Source organism: Rhinatrema bivittatum, chromosome 12 (genome assembly GCF_901001135.1).
Source record: "Rhinatrema bivittatum chromosome 12, aRhiBiv1.1, whole genome shotgun sequence".
Taxonomy (NCBI): Eukaryota; Metazoa; Chordata; class Amphibia; order Gymnophiona; family Rhinatrematidae; genus Rhinatrema; species Rhinatrema bivittatum.
Window position 1 is genome coordinate 659180 of NC_042626.1, and position 19097 is coordinate 678276.

General features: G+C 49.4%; 1 protein-coding gene across 2 annotated transcripts in view; it reads left to right on the top strand.

Annotated features, from left to right (window-relative positions):
* EPS8L3 (EPS8 like 3) overlaps nt 1-19097 on the top strand; it is a 49871-nt gene that overhangs the window by 24932 nt on the left and 5842 nt on the right. For both annotated transcript variants that reach the window (XM_029573515.1, XM_029573516.1), the window contains 5 exons: nt 6969-7083; nt 9560-9627; nt 9961-10035; nt 11006-11154; nt 13231-13348. In XM_029573515.1, coding sequence (XP_029429375.1) covers nt 6969-7083; nt 9560-9627; nt 9961-10035; nt 11006-11154; nt 13231-13348 — 525 coding nt within the window. The remainder of the gene's footprint in view (nt 1-6968; nt 7084-9559; nt 9628-9960; nt 10036-11005; nt 11155-13230; nt 13349-19097) is intronic.

The following is a 19097-nucleotide window of genomic DNA, read 5'->3' on the forward strand; positions in this document are numbered from 1 at the left end:
CCGGAGATTCCTTAATCAATGCTATATGCACTTCTTCCTCCAGACGGCACTTTTTCCTGATGACACAGTAAACATAACCGTCATCCTCTCTCTCCTTCATGGTAAGGCTCTGGCCTAGGTGTCACTGTTATGGGAGCACGTCGATCCATTCCTCCAGGACCTGTAGCAGTTCACGTCTGCCTTTAAGATGGTCTTCAATGAGTTGGGCTGGCCGGCCGGCCGGCCACCTTGGGCTCTAACCTCTTGCATCTATGCAAGGGCACCCGGCCACTAGCAGACTACGCTATTGAGTTCCAGAACCTGGCCACCGAATTCAACTGGCGGGAAGATTGTCTCCGCAGCATCTTCCTGGAGGACTTGTCCTCTAGGATGAAGAATGAGCTGGCTGCCCAGGAGCTTCCAGAGTCCCTGGAGCGGCTCATCGACCTAGCAGGGAGGATCAACTGCCACCTTCAACAACAGGCCAGGGAGGTTAATCTGCCTTGTAGGGCCATCACGCTGGCTCCCCGCTTCCAGCACCTGCTGTCACCACTGGCGCCAGCCCCATCCCTCCTCTGTGCATTTGGACAAACCCATGCAGCTTGGAAATGGCCATCTCACAGCAGAGGAGAGACTCCATCGCCACCAGTTAGGCCTGTGTCTCAGGGCACTGGCTTGCTCAATGCCCAGTCAAGCCGGGAAACTTCCAAGCCTAGGATCTGGTGGGGAGGTGATTCTAGGCTTCATGACACCTACTCCTCAACTGACTCTTCCGGTGACAGTCACCGTGGAAAACCAGGACTTCTTTACTCTAGTGCTGGGGGGACTTCCTGATGAAAGCGGGTAGATCTTCTACAGCTTCCCACTGTTCCAAGAGGTCCCCCTTAATCATCTGTTTATTTATTTATAAATTTATGTATCGCTTATCAACATTTCTAAGCAATTTACAAAGTACATTCATAAATTAGTAAACAAACATTATACATCAAAATCAATCAAATCACAAACAATAAGAACATAAACATAAAACATTGAGGGCTTGCTATTAAATGTATGAACTAAAAACCTACTCAAATAAGAATGCCTTCTCCTCCTCTTTCACCCGGTTGGAGCCTGCCGACATCATCAGGGCGCCGGAGTGAAATTGGAGTGCAGATGCTCAGAGAAGCTGAGGAAACCAATGCATCTGCTGAGGAAAGCTTCATTTAACATCATGGAGCTCTCCCCCTAAGCGTCTGCCGGACCATCTCTTCCTCTTTCACCCGGTTGGACTGGAGCTTGCCCACCTGTGACATCTCTTCCATATATGGGGATCTGTTGCCTGGTCAGATCACCATTGCCACCACACCTTTGTCCGTGCATACCAACTTACTCCACAAGAAACTTCTAGCCTTCCATGTTATTGACCGTCCATACAATTGTGCTGTGGCTTTCCTGGCTCTAGCTGCATTCCCCCCAATTTAACTGGGCCATATTGAAACTCAACTGCTGGGGCCTGCAATGCTACGAGTGTGTGGAACCTCTGCTTCACTCATCCCTTGCTGCCACACTTCCGGGCATTCCTCATAAGAACATAAGAAATTGCCATGCTGGGTCAGACCAAGGGTCCATCAAGCCCAGCATCCTGTTTCCAACAGAGGCCAATCCAGGCCACAAGAACCTGGCAAGTACCCAAACACTAAGAAGATCCCATGCTACTGATGCAATTAATAGCAGTGGCTATTCCCTAAGTAAACTTGATTAATAGCCATTAATGGACTTCTCCTCCAAGAACTTATCCATTCCTTTTTTAAACACAGCTACACTAACTGCACTAACCACATCCTCTGGCAACAAATTCCAGAGTTTAATTGTGCGTTGAGTGAAAAAGAATTTTCTCTGATTAGTCTTAAATGTGCCCCATGCTAACTTCATGGAATGCCCCCTAGTCCTTCTATTATCCGAAAGTGTAAATAAGCAATTCACATCTACTCGTTCAAGACCTCTCATGATCTTAAAGATCATAAGACCTCTATCATATCCCCCTCAGCCGTCTCTTCTCCAAGCTGAAAAGTCCTAACCTCTTCAGCCTTTCCTCATAGGGGAGCTGTTCCATCCCCTTTATCATTTTGGTTGCCCTTCTCTGTACCTTCTCCATCGCAATTATATCTTTTTTGAGATGCGGCGACCAGAATTGTACACAGTATTCAAGGTGCGGTCTCACCATGGAGCGATACAGAGGCATTATGACATTTTCCGTTTTATTAACCATTCCCTTCCTAATAATTCCTAACATTCTGTTTGCTTTTTTGACTGCTGCAGCACACTGAGCCGACGACTTTAAAGTATTATCCACTATGATGCCTAGATCTCTTTCCTGGGTGGTAGCGACTTTGAGGATGTATTCTTGAAGAAAGGAACTGAGACATTTCCACTCAACAGGGTATATGACTGTGGAATTTAGCTGCCACCATGGGGTAGGGTATCCCTTGTCTCTCCCTGAAATCAAGGCAATGTGGGAGTACATCTATGAGAATCTAGACCGGGGCTTCATGCGACAATCCACATGTCCAGCAGGGACCGGCTTCTTCTTTATCCAAAAAGGATGGGTCGCTCTGGCCTTGTATTGACTACCGCAGATTAAAAGTCACACCCCAGCCAGATTCCTACCCCCCCCATCCCAGCCAGATTCCTACCCCCCCCATCCCAGCCAGATTCTCATGCACACACACACACACACACACACACACACACACATTCCTACCACCCCCCCATCCCAGCCAGATTCTCATGCACACACACACACACACACACACACACTCACACACATTCCTACCACCCCCCCATCCCAGCCAGATTCTCATGCACACACACACACACAGCAGACAGGCTCCCATTTACATGCACACAACCCTCCAGTCATGCTCCCATTCACATACTTCCTCCCCCCGCCTCCAGTCAGGCTCTCATTCACACACATCACAACCCCAGGCCAGGCTCTCATTCACACACACCACACCCCCAGGCCAGGCTCTCATTCACACACAGCACACCCCCAGGCCAGGCTCTCATTCACACACACCACACCCCAGGCCAGGCTCTTATTCACACACACCACACCCCCAGGCCAGGCTCTCATTCACACACACCACACCCCCAGGCCAGGCTCTCATTCACACACAGTACATCCCACACTCCACTAAGACTCTCATTCATTTATTCGTACACACAGACCAGCAGGAGCCATTCTGCTGCTTCTCCTCATGTGCTGCCCTATGCACTAATCAAACCACGTGAGTCTAGCACTTCCTCTATGCTGATCTCGAGCATCGCGAGATCAGCATTGAAAATGTGCTAGCTGCACGTGTTCTGGAAAGTGAATGCTGGCCTCTTGGGCAGAATTCTCTTCCGGGCCGCCGCTGAGAGAGTCCACCAGCAGCCTTGCGGGCCTCTTCCTGCTCCCAACGCCGCCCCACTGGGTGTGTGGCCTCTCCCTGCTCCTGATGCCACCTTACCGGGTGTGCCGCCCTGTGCAATTGCACGGTTTGCACACCCTGTGGCGCCGGGCCAGGTCACAGGGCGAGTCTCTCTCCCTTCTTCAACCGCCGGCTCCAGGAACGTCGGTGGCAATGTTGAGCCTGTTCTTTGCTACCGGCTCTAGTAAATGCCAGCGGCACCGCTGGTCTCTGCCACTGCTGCAGGACCTTGCTTTTGCTGGTGAGATTTGCCCTGCTATGTTCCTGTTCCGCGCTGTCGCAGGACCTTCCTGCCAGCGGCAATGGCACCCCTGTTGCCACCCAGGGCGGCCCCCTTAGTACGCCTGGCACCCAACCAAAACCTTAATAGCCAGAGATAGGTTGGATCAGCACTAGTCTTCCCTGGCCCCAAGCACCTCTCTTTCTTTTTCTCCTCCCGCCAGCCCTGGCCTCAAACACCTCTCTCTCGCTCCTCGCACAGCCCACACATTTGCAGAGAATATCACAACAATGTAAATATAAGATAACACAAGCCAGCAAGAGAAGAATTCCCACCAAATATAAGAGCAGCAGATAAGAATAATATGCACACTCCTGAGGGAATGTCAAATTCTGCTTAACACAATATACATGACAGTCTTTACCTAATTAATTTAATATGTAAGGCAGAACAAAGGGATTACTTAAAGAGGCAGAGTTTTAAATATTTTGAGCAGAATTTCCCTAGATGTTCACTGTAAGTGTCCCTTCCACCCTCTCTCCCTACTCCTCTGGCCAGTCTCCATTCATTATGCCCTCTCAGGCCCCAACCCCTCCACCTGCCACCAACTCTCCCCTCCCCTCTAGGCTCAACCCCTTCCACTCTATCTCCACTCCCAGAGTTTGATCCCTCTCTCGGTACTGCCCCTTACACAGGCTCCCTCTGTCCCTCTCTCTCATACATACACACGCACACCCTCTCATGCAGGCTCCCTCACTCTCTCTCGAACACACACACACACACATACACACACACACACCCTCCCTCATATAGGCTCCCTCTCTCTCTCTCTCTCACACACACACACACCCTCATAAAGGCTTCCTCTCGAGCGCGCACACACCCCCTCATACAGGCTTCTCTCTCATACACACACCCTCATACAGGCTTCCTATCTCTCTCTCTCTCTCTTACACACACACACACACCCTCATATAGGTTCCTCTCTCTCTCTCGCTCACACACACACACACACACCCTCATAAAGGCTTCCTCTCTTACACACTCACACACCCTCATACAGGCTCCCTCTCACACACAGACACACACACTCACACACACCCCCCCCTCATAAAGGCTCCCTCTTGAGCGCACACATACACACACACCCTCATACAGGCTCCCTCTCACCCACACACACCCACTCTCATACAGGCTCCCTCTCTCACACACACAGACTCCCTTTCTCTCTCACACATACACCCTCATACAGGCTACCTATGCCTCTCTCTCACACCCCTCCTACACACAGGCTCCCTTCTCTCACACCACCCTACACAAAGGCTCCCTCTCTCACACACAAATATCCTTCCACACAGGCTCTCTCACACACACATACAATCCCTTCACACAGGCTTTCTTTCTCACACATACACACATCCTCACACAAGCTCCCTCTGTCACAAACAAGCACCTTCACTCCCTCACATACACACAATCCCTTTTTTACACACACCAGCTCCCAATCTCTCACACATATACACACTCTTTCACAATTTCCTCACATAGGCTCCCTCTTTCTGGTACCCACCCTCACGCACTCTCACATATGCTCTCTCTCACCCCACCCCCAAGGTTGCAGTCTTACACACACACACACACACACCTCTACACACAGACTCAGTCTCACCGGAATGGGCTCTGCTCGTGGCATGCCGGGACTGCTCTATTTTCACCAAATTCTGTACAGAAAATGGAAATTCTGTGCAGGAGGGGAATTTTGTGCTCCACAGTAGCGCAGAATCCCCCAGGGATTATATGCAGACATGATACCCTTAAAAACAGTCTCACAGCATCCACAGGTATCCAAGAGAGAGCATAATCTTCAGACAAGTCACACTTGTATTTGAACTTTGTGTGCCCTTTATATGGCGGGATTTTCATTTGTGTTAAAATAAGCGACTTTTTATATGCACGTTTTATGAAAATGCTAGAAATGTGTGGGGTGGATGATAGAGACCAGATGGTCTCTGTAGAAGCTTAGTGCAAGCCTCTCATTATTATCATTAATGAGTACTAAAGCCCTATCCAAGGACATCTCCCCCTCCCTTCCCTTTTCTCCCCACCTTAAGAACATAAGAACATAAGAAAATGCCATACTGGGTCAGACCCAGGGTCCATCAAGCCCAGCATCCTGTTTCCAACAGTGGCCAATCCAGGCCATAAGAACCTGGCAAGTACCCAAACACTAAGTCTATTCCATGTAACCATTGCTAATGGCAGTGGCTATTCTCTAAGTGAACTTAATAGCAGGTAATGGACTTCTCCTCCAAGAACTTATCCAATCCTTTTTTAAACCCAGCTACACTAACTGCACTAACCACATCCTCTGGCAACAAATTCCAGAGTTTAATTGTGCGTTGAGTAAAAAATAATTTTCTCCGATTAGTTTTAAATGTGCCCCATGCTAACTTCATGGAGTGCCCCCTAGTCTTTCTACTATCCCAAAGAGTAAATAACCGATTCACATTTACCCGTTCTAGACCTCTCATGATCTTAAAGACCTCTATCATATCCCCCCTCAGCCGTCTCTTCTCCAAGCTGAACAGCCCTAACCTCTTCAGCCTTTCCTCATAGGGGAGCTGTTCCATCCCCTTTATCATTTTGGTTGCCCTTCTCTGTACCTTCTCCATCGCAATTATATCTTTTTTGAGATGCGGCGACCAGAATTGTACATAGTATTGAAGGTGCGGTCTCACCTTCTGTCACCTCCACTTCCCTACAGTTTCCTGTCATCTATCGTCTCTTCCCTCCCCATATCTGGTGCTTCTCTGACCCTCTCTCGGACCTCTGCCGGGGGTGGGGGGATCACCACAGGTTTCTCACTCTTCCCTACCGACACTGCGGCTTCTCCTGAACTGCAGCTGAGAGGCCTGCTCTCCTCCCTCCTGCTGTCAATCATAACAATACAGGGGCGTGGCATGTTTCAGGGGTGGAGAGCAGAGGGGCTTATTTATTTATTTATTTGCATTCCAGTGACACAGGTGCAGGGCACCTTTCCTCTGTATTTTGCTATTATTTTGCTGTTTCTTCTACATTTGATACAAACTTTTTGGGGCAGTTCAATCAGCTCTTTGATTGTTATATCATAATTTTCTATTTCACATAATGCTAAAGGCATTTATGTTGTCCATATAAATAAAACTGTTGACACAGAGTCAAGAAATCTGCAGTGAATATTAATCTAACAAAATCCATGCACAAGATCTTTGTCAAGGTACAGAAAAGATCATCATAATAACCTGTACAAGTCATTCACATTTTTTCTGGAGCAGGAAGTCCTCAACCACGTCCTAAGTGACATTGAGGTGTTTGTGGGGAAACTGAGGCCATTGAGCAGCTCCCCATCTTCCAACAGCAAGAAGAAAAGGAAGAAAAAAAAGAACAATGGTGAGGACTCCTCAGAATTTTCTCTGTGGTGATTAGACTCTGCTAGGAGCGTGCTGGCTGCCGCCCGGGATGGGTGCATGTGTGCGTGCATGCATGCCCGTGTCTTGCACTGTTGCGTGTGTTGATTAGACTCTGCTAGGAGCGTGCTGGCTGCCGCCCGGGATGGGTGCACGTGTGCGTGCATGCCCGTGTCTTGCACTGTTGCCTGTGGTGATTAGACTCTGCTAGGAGCGTGCTGGCTGCCGCCCGGGATGGGTGCATGTGTGCGTGCATGCCCGTGTCTTGCACTGTTGCCTGTGGTGATTAGACTCTGCTAGGAGCGTGCTGGCTGCCGCCCGGGATGGGTGCATATGGTGCGTGCATGCACGTGTCTTGCACTGTTGCCTGTGGTGAGTAGACTCTGCTAGGAGCGTGCTGGCTGCCACCCGGGATGGGTGCATATGGTGCGTGCATGCCCGTGTCTTGCACTGTTGCCTGTGGTGATTAGACTCTGCTAGGAGCGTGCTGGCTGCCGCCCGGGATGGGTGCACGTGTGCGTGCATGCCCGTGTCTTGCACTGTTGCCTGTGGCGATTAGACTCTGCTAGGAGCGTGCTGGCTGCCGCCCGGGATGGGTGCACGTGTGCGTGCATGCCCGTGTCTTGCACTGTTGCCTGTGGCGATTAGACTCTGCTAGGAGCGTGCTGGCTGCCGCCCGGGATGGGTGCACGTGTGCGTGCATGCCCGTGTCTTGCACTGTTGCCTGTGGTGATTAGACTCTGCTAGGAGCGTGCTGGCTGCCGCCCGGGATGGGTGCACGTGTGCGTGCATGCCCGTGTCTTGCACTGTTGCCTGTGGCGATTAGACTCTGCTAGGAGCGTGCTGGCTGCCGCCCGGGATGGGTGCACGTGTGCGTGCATGCCCGTGTCTTGCACTGTTGCCTGTGGCGATTAGACTCTGCTAGGAGCGTGCTGGCTGCCGCCCGGGATGGGTGCACGTGTGCGTGCATGCCCGTGTCTTGCACTGTTGCGTGTGGCGATTAGACTCTGCTAGGAGCGTGCTGGCTGCCGCCCGGGATGGGTGCATGTGTGCGTGCATGCCCGTGTCTTGCACTGTTGCCTGTGGCGATTAGACTCTGCTAGGAGCGTGCTGGCTGCCGCCCGGGATGGGTGCATGTGTGCGTGCATGCCCGTGTCTTGCACTGTTGCCTGTGGCGATTAGACTCTGCTAGGAGCGTGCTGGCTGCCGCCCGGGATGGGTGCATGTGTGCGTGCATGCCCGTGTCTTGCACTGTTGCCTGTGGCGATTAGACTCTGCTAGGAGCGTGCTGGCTGCCGCCCGGGATGGGTGCATGTGTGCGTGCATGCCCGTGTCTTGCACTGTTGCGTGTGGCGATTAGACTCTGCTAGGAGCGTGCTGGCTGCCGCCCGGGATGGGTGCATGTGTGCGTGCATGCCTGTGTCTTGCACTGTTGCCTGTGGCGATTAGACTCTGCTAGGAGCGTGCTGGCTGCCGCCCGGGATGGGTGCATGTGTGCGTGCATGCCCGTGTCTTGCACTGTTGCCTGTGGCGATTAGACTCTGCTAGGAGTGTGCTGGCTGCCGCCCGGGATGGGTGCATGTGTGCGTGCATGCCTGTGTCTTGCACTGTTGCGTGTGGCGATTAGACTCTGCTAGGAGCGTGCTGGCTGCCGCCCGGGATGGGTGCATATGGTGCGTGCATGCCCGTGTCTTGCACTGTTGCCTGTGGTGATTAGACTCTGCTAGGAGCGTGCTGGCTGCCGCCCGGGATGGGTGCACGTGTGCGTGCATGCCCGTGTCTTGCACTGTTGCCTGTGGTGATTAGACTCTGCTAGGAGCGTGCTGGCTGCCGCCCGGGATGGGTGCACGTGTGCGTGCATGCCTGTGTCTTGCACTGTTGCCTGTGGTGATTAGACTCTGCTAGGAGCGTGCTGGCTGCCGCCCGGGATGGGTGCATGTGTGCGTGCATGCCCGTGTCTTGCACTGTTGCGTGTGGCGATTAGACTCTGCTAGGAGCGTGCTGGCTGCCGCCCGGGATGGGTGCATGTGTGCGTGCATGCCCGTGTCTTGCACTGTTGCGTGTGGTGATTAGACTCTGCTAGGAGCGTGCTGGCTGCCGCCCGGGATGGGTGCATGTGTGCGTGCATGCCCGTGTCTTGCACTGTTGCTTGTTCTGCAACATCGAGCACAATTAAGTGATGCACTTGTGTCACTCTAGTCTACTTATCTTCAGAGAACTTAGGAATGTTTCTAGTTCTCTTTAATATTTAGCGTTTCACCCACTAAATTTAGAAATAACTTCTATAAAAATTGGAACAGTGTTGCTTGCTCTTGACACAACTGTCGCAGTCTATCTTAGGGCGATACTTGTGTTATGGGTAAAATAAATATTCTTTTTACATTGGCTTTCATTTTTCTGTTTGAGGGGAATAATTTTTGTATTTGGCACCGACAGATTGTTTTTTTTTCTTTCTAAAGCCTCTGCAGTTTCCGAAGCGGAATATATAGAAATGTTTCAGAAAGTGAAGTACGCCTTTAACCTGCTGGTAGGTCACTGTCACTTTCAGGCTAATTTGTGCCTGGAGCAGGGAGGGACGGACTCTGCTGAATTTGGGGTAAATGTTGCCAGAGTTAAGGGCTTATGAAGCTTTGTGGAGCTGTTGGAGAGATGATGTGGGGGTGGGGGGTGATGGGACAGGTAGTAGACGAAAGGTGACATGTGGAGGGCCGGGCACATGGTTGGGGGAGTTTCTGGGGTGGGAGGAGCACCACTGGAGGACTTGGAGAAGAGATGATGTGGAGAGGAATTTATTTTTCTGGATTCATGGACTGGTGGAAATGGTCGATGCTTTTCAGTGCAGGTCTGTCATGTTTTACAGGGGAAAGTCTCTCTGTGCATGCAGGAACCCAGCGCCCCAGACCTCATTCATATGCTGTTCTCCGCGCTTTCTTTGGTGAGTGCCATCTCTGGGCAGGGCCGGTGCTAGGATAGCAGATGCCCTAGGTGAACCTTCTACCTTGTGACCACCCCCAGTCCAGGTCCCAGCTGTGACCTCAGTCACTCAGACGGACCTCTTACGCAGGCTCCCTCCCTCTCTCTCACTCACACCATTGCTCTCTCGTACACACACACTCCCTCTCACTCACTCACACACACACACTCCCTCTCACTCTCTCACACTCCCTCTCACACATACACACACTCTCACTCACACACACACACACACACAAACACTCCCTCCCTCACACACACAAACACACACACACTCCCTCTCACTCACACACACAGACACTCCCTCCCTCTCACTCACTCACACTCCCTCTCACTCTCACTCACTCACACTCCCTCTCACTCTCACACACACACACACTCTCACTCACACACACACACACACACTCCCTCTCACTCACTCACTCACACACACACACACTCCCTCCCTCTCACTCACTCACACACACACACACTCCCTCTCACTCTCACACACAGACACACACACACTCCCTCTCACTCACACACACACACACACACACACACTCCCTCTCACTCACTCCCACACTCAGAGGCACCGTTCATGGCCCGCTGAGGCTCTACTCCTTTCAGCCATGAGTGGGATGGGCTCCGCTTGCGGCCCCATATGGCTGCTCTTTGCCGCCCCTTAATAGCTGGCACCTTAGGCGACTGCCTAGTTCTCCTATTGGGACGTGCCGGCCCTGCCTTCAGGGCAGTAGGACATTTAAAGGAGGAGTCCAGCATTTGGCTAAAAACCGCTTTTTTCTAAGTCAGTCAGTGCCATATACTGTAGAGTGGCTTTTAAGACTTTCCTCATTTTAAATCATTTTTAAAACTTAAGTCTTTTTAGTTATGTGACCTTGTTTTAGCAAGCGAGTATAAGTTCTCTTCTGCTCCCATCACTACCATTACAGATCTTGTCAGAGTGTCCAGGAAATGAAACGGCTGCTTCAGTTACAAGTCCTCTGCTGACGGGGAAGGCCATAAATCTGCTTAACTCCTGTGTGACAGCAGCTGAACGGATAATCTGGAAGAACCTGGGAGAAGCTTGGTTTGTAACGAGGTAAGAATTAATCATGGAGGTCATATCAAAATCAAAGAGAAAAATTACATCACTACCTTAGAAGGATATTACCGAAAGGTCTTTGCATATCGCTAGCAACCTTCAGCTTGCATCCACCTTGCAGAGGTTTAAACCAGGGTCAGGTAATAGCTGAATGAGGCCTAGCCTAGTGATTACTTATTTATTTATTTAATAGGTTTTCTAGGCCGTCGTTTAGTAAAACTTTCACAATGGTTTACATGATTAAGAAAATAAAAACATAATTTCAATATAAAATACCTTATAAATACATAAAATAGAAAGGTAAAACTAATATTAAAAGAATCTTAGCAAAATGAATAACTATCAATGTTAAAATTAAGCAGAAACATAAAATAGAGATAAAACAATGTAAAAGAATAAGATGAAAACCTACAAACACACAGGAGGCACGAGCAACACTCCAAAAATTATCCACACAAACGAGAAGGGAGGTGCAAATAATATGTACACAGTCCACAAATTTTGTAGAAAATGAAGAATAACTTCTTTTAATTTTTCATCAATTCAATTCAGTTGCACACATACGGAGAATGATTTGACGTTTGTGATCATTGACGTTGTACCTCTGCCTATACGAGGAGGTCATTTCTCTCAAATTTTGACACAAAGGGAACAGAAATGGATCTATAAGCTCAATAGCCTATCCCCTGAAGGTCTTAATAATGAGATCGAATGGCACTGCTTCATTTAATGACGCTCCGTTCTCGTTTTACTTTCTTACTTCTGATTGGTGGTGGGTGCGCCATGATTGGTGCAGCTCTCTCGCACCAAATTTTGTCCCTTTCAAGCTCCGTTTCAGTCTGTACTGCCTGCTCTCCCTGGTTCTAGCTTTTTGGATTATTCACAAAGGTATGTGTCTCAGCATCTAGTCAGAACATTGCCTTTTCTCACATCTCTATTATTGCTGATAAAACTTATTTCTGTTTGAATTTTCAGTGGTTGAAATTATACACTGTATTAGTCCTTCCCGACGCAGCTTCATGCGAAACACAGGTCCGTGTCGGGGGACCTCGTTGAGAACTGTTTCATACTGCAATGAGCTTTGGTTGAGCCATATTGAATTGATGAAAAATTAAAAGACGTTATTCTTCATTTTCTACAAAATTTGTGGACTGTGTACATATTATTTGCACCTCCCTTCTCGTTTGCGTAAAGAATAAGATGAAATCATGACTCAGCCAGTACTGCTATAAGCTCTCTTAAATAACCAGGTTTTCAAATTTCTTTTAAAAACCTTAACATCAGCTTGCATCCTTATTTCAGGGGGCAGCTCATTCCAGTGTTTTGGGCCTGCGAAAGAGTTAGCTCTCTCCCGTACTCGCGTTAATCTCGCCGTAGTAATAGATGGCACCATCAGAAGGCCTTTATTTGCCGATCTGAGGTTTCTCGGAGGAGTTTGTAATCTTATAGCAGCTTTCAGCCAGAGAAGCCCGGACTCAACTCCCTTCACTCTCCACTACAAACTTTGGGGGGAGGAAAAAAGCTTCATAAATCAGAGCCTTGGCTTGTGAGCCTTCCAGGGAGGAGGAAATACCTGCATGCATGAAAGAGGATTCAGGGAGGAGAAGCCTTCACCCCTGCCCTATGAAAGCAGATTTGTTTTTTTTACAGTCTTTACAACCACAAACTCTCTTGTACTTTACACAGATCATTTTTTAAACAAAGGTTTTTTTAATTGGAGAAATATTTCAGAAATCCTGACCTCTGATGGAGGCAAGTTTCAAATCTCCTCCCTAGCTGGAAACTTTGCAGCACTTCGTGCATGAATTTTATGCAAATTTTCAAAGGGAAAACAGCCGTGTAGGAGTCTGTGTCGGTGTGAGTAGAGGGCAGAAAAGTGCATGGCTTTATGCCCCCAGGAATGCCTGCGTGTAACGCAGCCGAAAGAAGTCACGGCACCGTGCTGTGAAAGGTAAAGAATTAAGAGAATGCGGGCATCAGCTCCTGAATATCTGGGGCTTGGAGTGCATTTCATCCTCACTGCCACTTGCACATTTTGGAGCATAAATGCATGAATTTTGTTTCTATTTACAGAGCGGAGTGGCCCAATGGGAAAAGCATTCCTGCGTATGTCCCCAGCTTCTCCGACGGATGGGCTCCTGCCGCTGCCCAGGCACCCACTCAGGGACAGGGCCAAGCCAGACACTTTACGGTGAGCAGGGAATACGCAGCACCCAGGACAGGGAGTTTGGGTTTACGTTCCTTAGCAGAGATGGAATAATTCCCCAAGAATTTGTGGAAGTGGCGCAAGGGAGGACTGGCCATGATTACTGCTGGGCACAGGGCCGTCCATAGGCGAAGCAGCACAGCAAGGTCTCAGCTGCAGGCCCACGGGTGCACATTGTCAGTGCCCGCAGCTGCTGCTCTGCAAGCCCCCCCCTATATCTGAGTGCAAGGTCTCAGCTGCAGGCCCACGGGTGCACATTGTCAGTGCCCGCAGCTGCTGCTCTGCAAGCCCCCCCTATATCTGAGTGCAAGGTCTCAGCTGCAGGCCCACGGGTGCACATTGTCAGTGCCCGCAGCTGCTGCTCTGCAAGCCCCCCCCTATATCTGAGTGCAAGGTCTCAGCTGCAGGCCCACGGGTGCACATTGTCAGTGCCCGCAGCTGCTGCTCTGCAAGCCCCCCCCCCTATATCTGAGTGCAAGGTCTCAGCTGCAGGCCCACGGGTGCACATTGTCAGTGCCCGCAGCTGCTGCTCTGCAAGCCCCCCCTATATCTGAGTGCAAGGTCTCAGCTGCAGGCCCACGGGTGCACATTGTCAGTGCCCGCAGCTGCTGCTCTGCAAGCCCCCCCTATATCTGAGTGCAAGGTCTCAGCTGCAGGCCCACGGGTGCACATTGTCAGTGCCCGCAGCTGCTGCTCTGCAAGCCCCCCCTATATCTGAGTGCAAGGTCTCAGCTGCAGGCCCACGGGTGCACATTGTCAGTGCCCGCAGCTGCTGCTCTGCAAGCCCCCCCTATATCTGAGTGCAAGGTCTCAGCTGCAGGCCCACGGGTGCACATTGTCAGTGCCCGCAGCTGCTGCTCTGCAAGCCCCCCCTATATCTGAGTGCAAGGTCTCAGCTGCAGGCCCACGGGTGCACATTGTCAGTGCCCGCAGCTGCTGCTCTGCAAGCCCCCCCTATATCTGAGTGCAAGGTCTCAGCTGCAGGCCCACGGGTGCACATTGTCAGTGCCCGCAGCTGCTGCTCTGCAAGCCCCCCCTATATCTGAGTGCAAGGTCTCAGCTGCAGGCCCACGGGTGCACATTGTCAGTGCCCGCAGCTGCTGCTCTGCAAGCCCCCCCCTATATCTGAGTGCAAGGTCTCAGCTGCAGGCCCACGGGTGCACATTGTCAGTGCCCGCAGCTGCTGCTCTGCAAGCCCCCCCTATATCTGAGTGCAAGGTCTCAGCTGCAGGCCCACGGGTGCACATTGTCAGTGCCCGCAGCTGCTGCTCTGCAAGCCCCCCCTATATCTGAGTGCAAGGTCTCAGCTGCAGGCCCACGGGTGCACATTGTCAGTGCCCGCAGCTGCTGCTCTGCAAGCCCCCCCCTATATCTGAGCGCTAGGAACAGTCATTGAAATACGATAAATGTGTTGTAATTCCATAATGTTCCTCCCCCTTCCCTCTCTCCCCTGGCTGCCCCCACCCACCATGGTCTGTCCATCTTCAAACAGCAGTAGCTCTCTTTCGCCAGCCCCCCTCCCCCACCTTAGCTGAGCTCCTGTCTGCATCACATCTGGCTTTGCTCTTCAGGGGGGGAGCAGCAGAGCTGGGCTGAAGGCGCTGGCCCTGCCCCTGCCGAGCTAGGCCTGCCCAGTTTGATTGGCTGCTGCTTGCAGGCGATGCTGAGGGAGAGAGGGGACTCCCTGTGCGCCCCTCCCTATGGCTGGGAAGATCAGGGCAGGGGGGGTTAGCATTTGTTTGATTTCACTGAAAGCTGGTCTCAGCTTATTACAAATTAACTTACAAACAGGTCACTTGCAGATTCACATTTCAAAGCTTTAAACAAATTTGAATAGAAGCAGAATCACAATGCAACAGTGTCCCTCAAGGCCTCTCTCTAAATCAATCTAACCGCTACATCATACTAGTGACTACCTTAGAAATAAAAAACGCACAGCAAAATCTCTGGATTATTGCAGCATTTTTAAGGTGTTCATGGCAAAAAGTCAATTGGTAGGCTTAGCTTTTAAAGGCCAGGCGTGGAGGGAGCACCCTAGGTGCAGGACCCATTCCACGTGGCCGGGCTTCTGTGGACGGAGTGGAGATCATTGTGGTCTGGGACGCATGCATGCAGAGAGGCTTTTGCTAACACTTAAAATAGTCCCTGACTATCAGAGGCAGAGTTATGAATTTTGTTCTGGGAGGTAGTGGCAGTCACTGTGATGTGATGGGGTCGTGAGGTTTGCATTCTTCTAACAGGCATGCAGGTTGAGTAATATGGACAAGTTGCATGTTCATAATATATTATAATATAATAAAGGGTTAGTACCATAAACAGCTCTATAAAAAGAATATCTATACAGCACTATATGATGTTATAAGTATATTATTTATTTATTTACCGACATTTGATCTCAATCGAGATATCACACTGGTTTACATTCAGATACTGTAAGTATTTCCCTATCCCCAGAGGGCTTACAATCTAATGTTGAACCTGAGGCAATGGAGGGTAAAGTGACTTGCCCAAGGACACAAGGAGTGACATCTGGACTCAAACCCTGGTCTCCTGGTTCATAGTCCCCTTCTCTAACCACTAGGCTATTCCTCCTCCTAATACTGTGCTCTGCATTGTAGAAGTTAAGTCGTCCTATGAAAAACATAAGTGTCATGTTAAACCAGACCGGTGCACGCCTGAGCCAGCATCCTGACACATGGAAGGAGCTGGCAAGAAAAGTACACGTGTTTAATGCACTGAAAGACTCGCTTTCCATGCATTCCATGTATTCACATGTAAGCACACCTATACGCATATGTTGGCGATACACTTAAAATAAGTGTGATTCTGATATGTGCAGACTCTAAAATACTTGAGGCTCTCCACACAGTCATATACACATGTACCTGTGGCCACACACAGTTACCTGACAATTATGCTCCCTGTGTTTTGAATTTATAAATATCCCTCCTGAAACGGGCATTGCTGCTACAGTACTTGGTGTTTGTGTCGCTTTGATTGTTTGCTCAGGCTTCCAATTGTTAAGAACATAACATAAGAAATTGCCATACTGGGTCAGACCAAGGGTCCATCAAGCCCAGCATCCTGTTTCCAACAGAGGCCAAACCAGGCCACAAGAACCTGGCAAGTACCCAAACATGAGCTAGATCACAAGCTTATCAATAATCATAATAGCAGATTATGGATTTTTCCTCTAGGAATTTATCCAAACCTTTTTTTTAAACCTAGTTACACTAATTGCTGTAACCACATCCTCTGGCAATGAATTCCAGAGCTTAACTATGAGCTGAGTGAAAAAGAATTTTCTTCAATTTGTTTTAAATGTGCTACTTGCTAACTTCATAGAATTCCCCTGGTCCTTCTATTATCTGAGAGAGCAAATAACCGATTTACATTAACCTATTCAAGTCCTTTCATGATTTTGTAAATTTCTATCATATCCCCCTCAGGGCTGTTCAGTTTGGAGAAGAGAGGGCTAACTTCCTTAGCCTTTCCTCATAGGGCAGCCGTTCCATGCCCTTTATCATTTTGGTCGCCCTTCTCTGCACTTTCTCCAGTGCAACTATATCTTTTTTGAGATGCGGCGACCAGAATTGTACTCAGTGGGGTAGATTTTCAGAGGGATACTTGCGTACCCCCCCCCCCGAAAACCTACCCCAAACCTCCCCTGCGCGCGCCGAGCAAGCCCCGGGCCGCGCGTAAGGCCCAGGGCTTGGCAAAGGGGGCGTGTCAGGGGGGGGGGGTGGGCGGCACTAATTTCGGGGCAGGACGGGAGGCGTGTCGGGGCGTGACACTGGCCCGGGGGCGTGATCGAGGCCTCCGGACCAGCCCCCGGGTCGGGTGATGGCGCGCTGGCAGCCCGCTGGCGTGCGCAGATTTACGCCTGCTTTCGGCAGGCGTAAATCTGCGCCTGCCGAAAGCAGGGGGAAGGGAGGGGAAGGTGAGGGGAGGCGGAAGGAAAGTTCCCTCCGAGGCCGCTCCGATTTCGGAGTGGCCTCGGAGGGAACAGGCAGCGCGCGCTGGGCTCGGCGCGCGCAGGTGCAACCCCTTGTGTGCGCCGACCCCGGATTTTATAAAATCCAGCGTACTTTTGTTCGCGCGCGCGTAAACTTATAAAATCTACCCCAGTATTCAAGGTGCAGTCTCACCATGGAGCGATACAGAGGCATTATGACATTTTCTGTTTTATTAACCATTCCCTTCCTAATAATTCCTAACATTGTTTGCTTTTTTGACTGCCGCAGCACACTGAGCTGACGATTTTAAAGTATTATCCACTAAGACGCCTAGATCTCTTTCTTGGGTTGTAGCACATAATATGGAACCCAACATTGTGTAATTATAGCATGGGTTATTTTTCCCTATATGCATCACCTTGCACTTATCCACATTAAATTTCATCTGCCATTTGGATGCCCAATTTTCCAGTCTCACAAGCTCCTCCTGTACTGCATCACAGTCAGCTTGTGATTTAACTATTCTGAATAATTTGGTATCATCCGCAAATTTGATTACCTCACTCATCATATTCCTTTCCAGATCATTTATAAATATAGTAAAAGCACCAGTCCAAGTACAGATCCTTGAGGCACTCCACTGTTTACCCCTTTTCCACTGAGAAAATTGACCATTTAATCCTACTCTCTGTTTCCTATCTTTTAACCAGTTCGTAATCCACGAAAGGACATCGCCTCCTATCCCATGACTTTTTAGTTTTCTTAGAAGCCTCTCATGAGGGACTTTGTCGAACACATTCTGAAAATCCAAATACCACATGCTTATTCACCCCTTCAAAAAAATGTAGATTTATGAGGCAAGATTTCCCTCGGGAAAATCCATGCTGGCTGTGTCTCATCAAACCATTTCTATCTAAATGTTTTGTGATTTTATTCTTTATGACAGGTTCCATGATTTTTCCTGGCCCTGAAGTCAGGCTAACTGGTCTGTAGTTTCCCGGATCACCCCTGGATCCCTTTTTAAATATTGGGGTTACATTTGCTATCTTCCAATCTTCAGGTACATTAGATAATTTTAATGATAGGTTACAAATTTTTACTAATAGGTCTGAAATTTCATTTTTTTAGTTCCTTCAGAACTCTGGGGTGTATACCATCCGGTCCAGGTGATTTACTACTCTTCAGTTTGTCAGTCAGGCCTACCACATCTTCTAGGTTTACCGTGATTTGGTTCAGTCCATCTGAATCATTACCCATGAAACCTTCTCCAGTAGGGGTACATCCCCAACATACTCTTCAATAAACACCGAAGCAAAGAAATCGTTTAATCTTTCCGCGATGGCCTTATCTTCTCCAATTTGAAATGAAGTTGGCCGTAGAGCAAAAACTCATAAAAGCTTTTTAAAAAATATCCCAAGCAAGAAACCTGTGAGGGAGTCTGTTGAACCGTTAGATAACCAAGGGGTTAAAGGGGCTCTTAGGGAAGATAAGGCCATTGCTGAAAGACTAAATGAATTCCTTGCTTTAGTATTTACTAATGAGGATGTTGGAGAGATACTGGTTGCCGAAATGGTTTTCAAGGGTGATGAGCCAGATGAACTGAGCCAAATCACTGTAAACCTGGAAGATGTAGTAGGCCAGATTTGACAAACTAAAGAGTAGCACCTGGTCCAGATGGTATGCACCTCAGGGTTCTGAAGGAACTAAAAAATGAAATTTCAGATCTATTAGTTAAAATTTGTAACCTATCATTAAAATCATCCATTGTACCTGAAGAC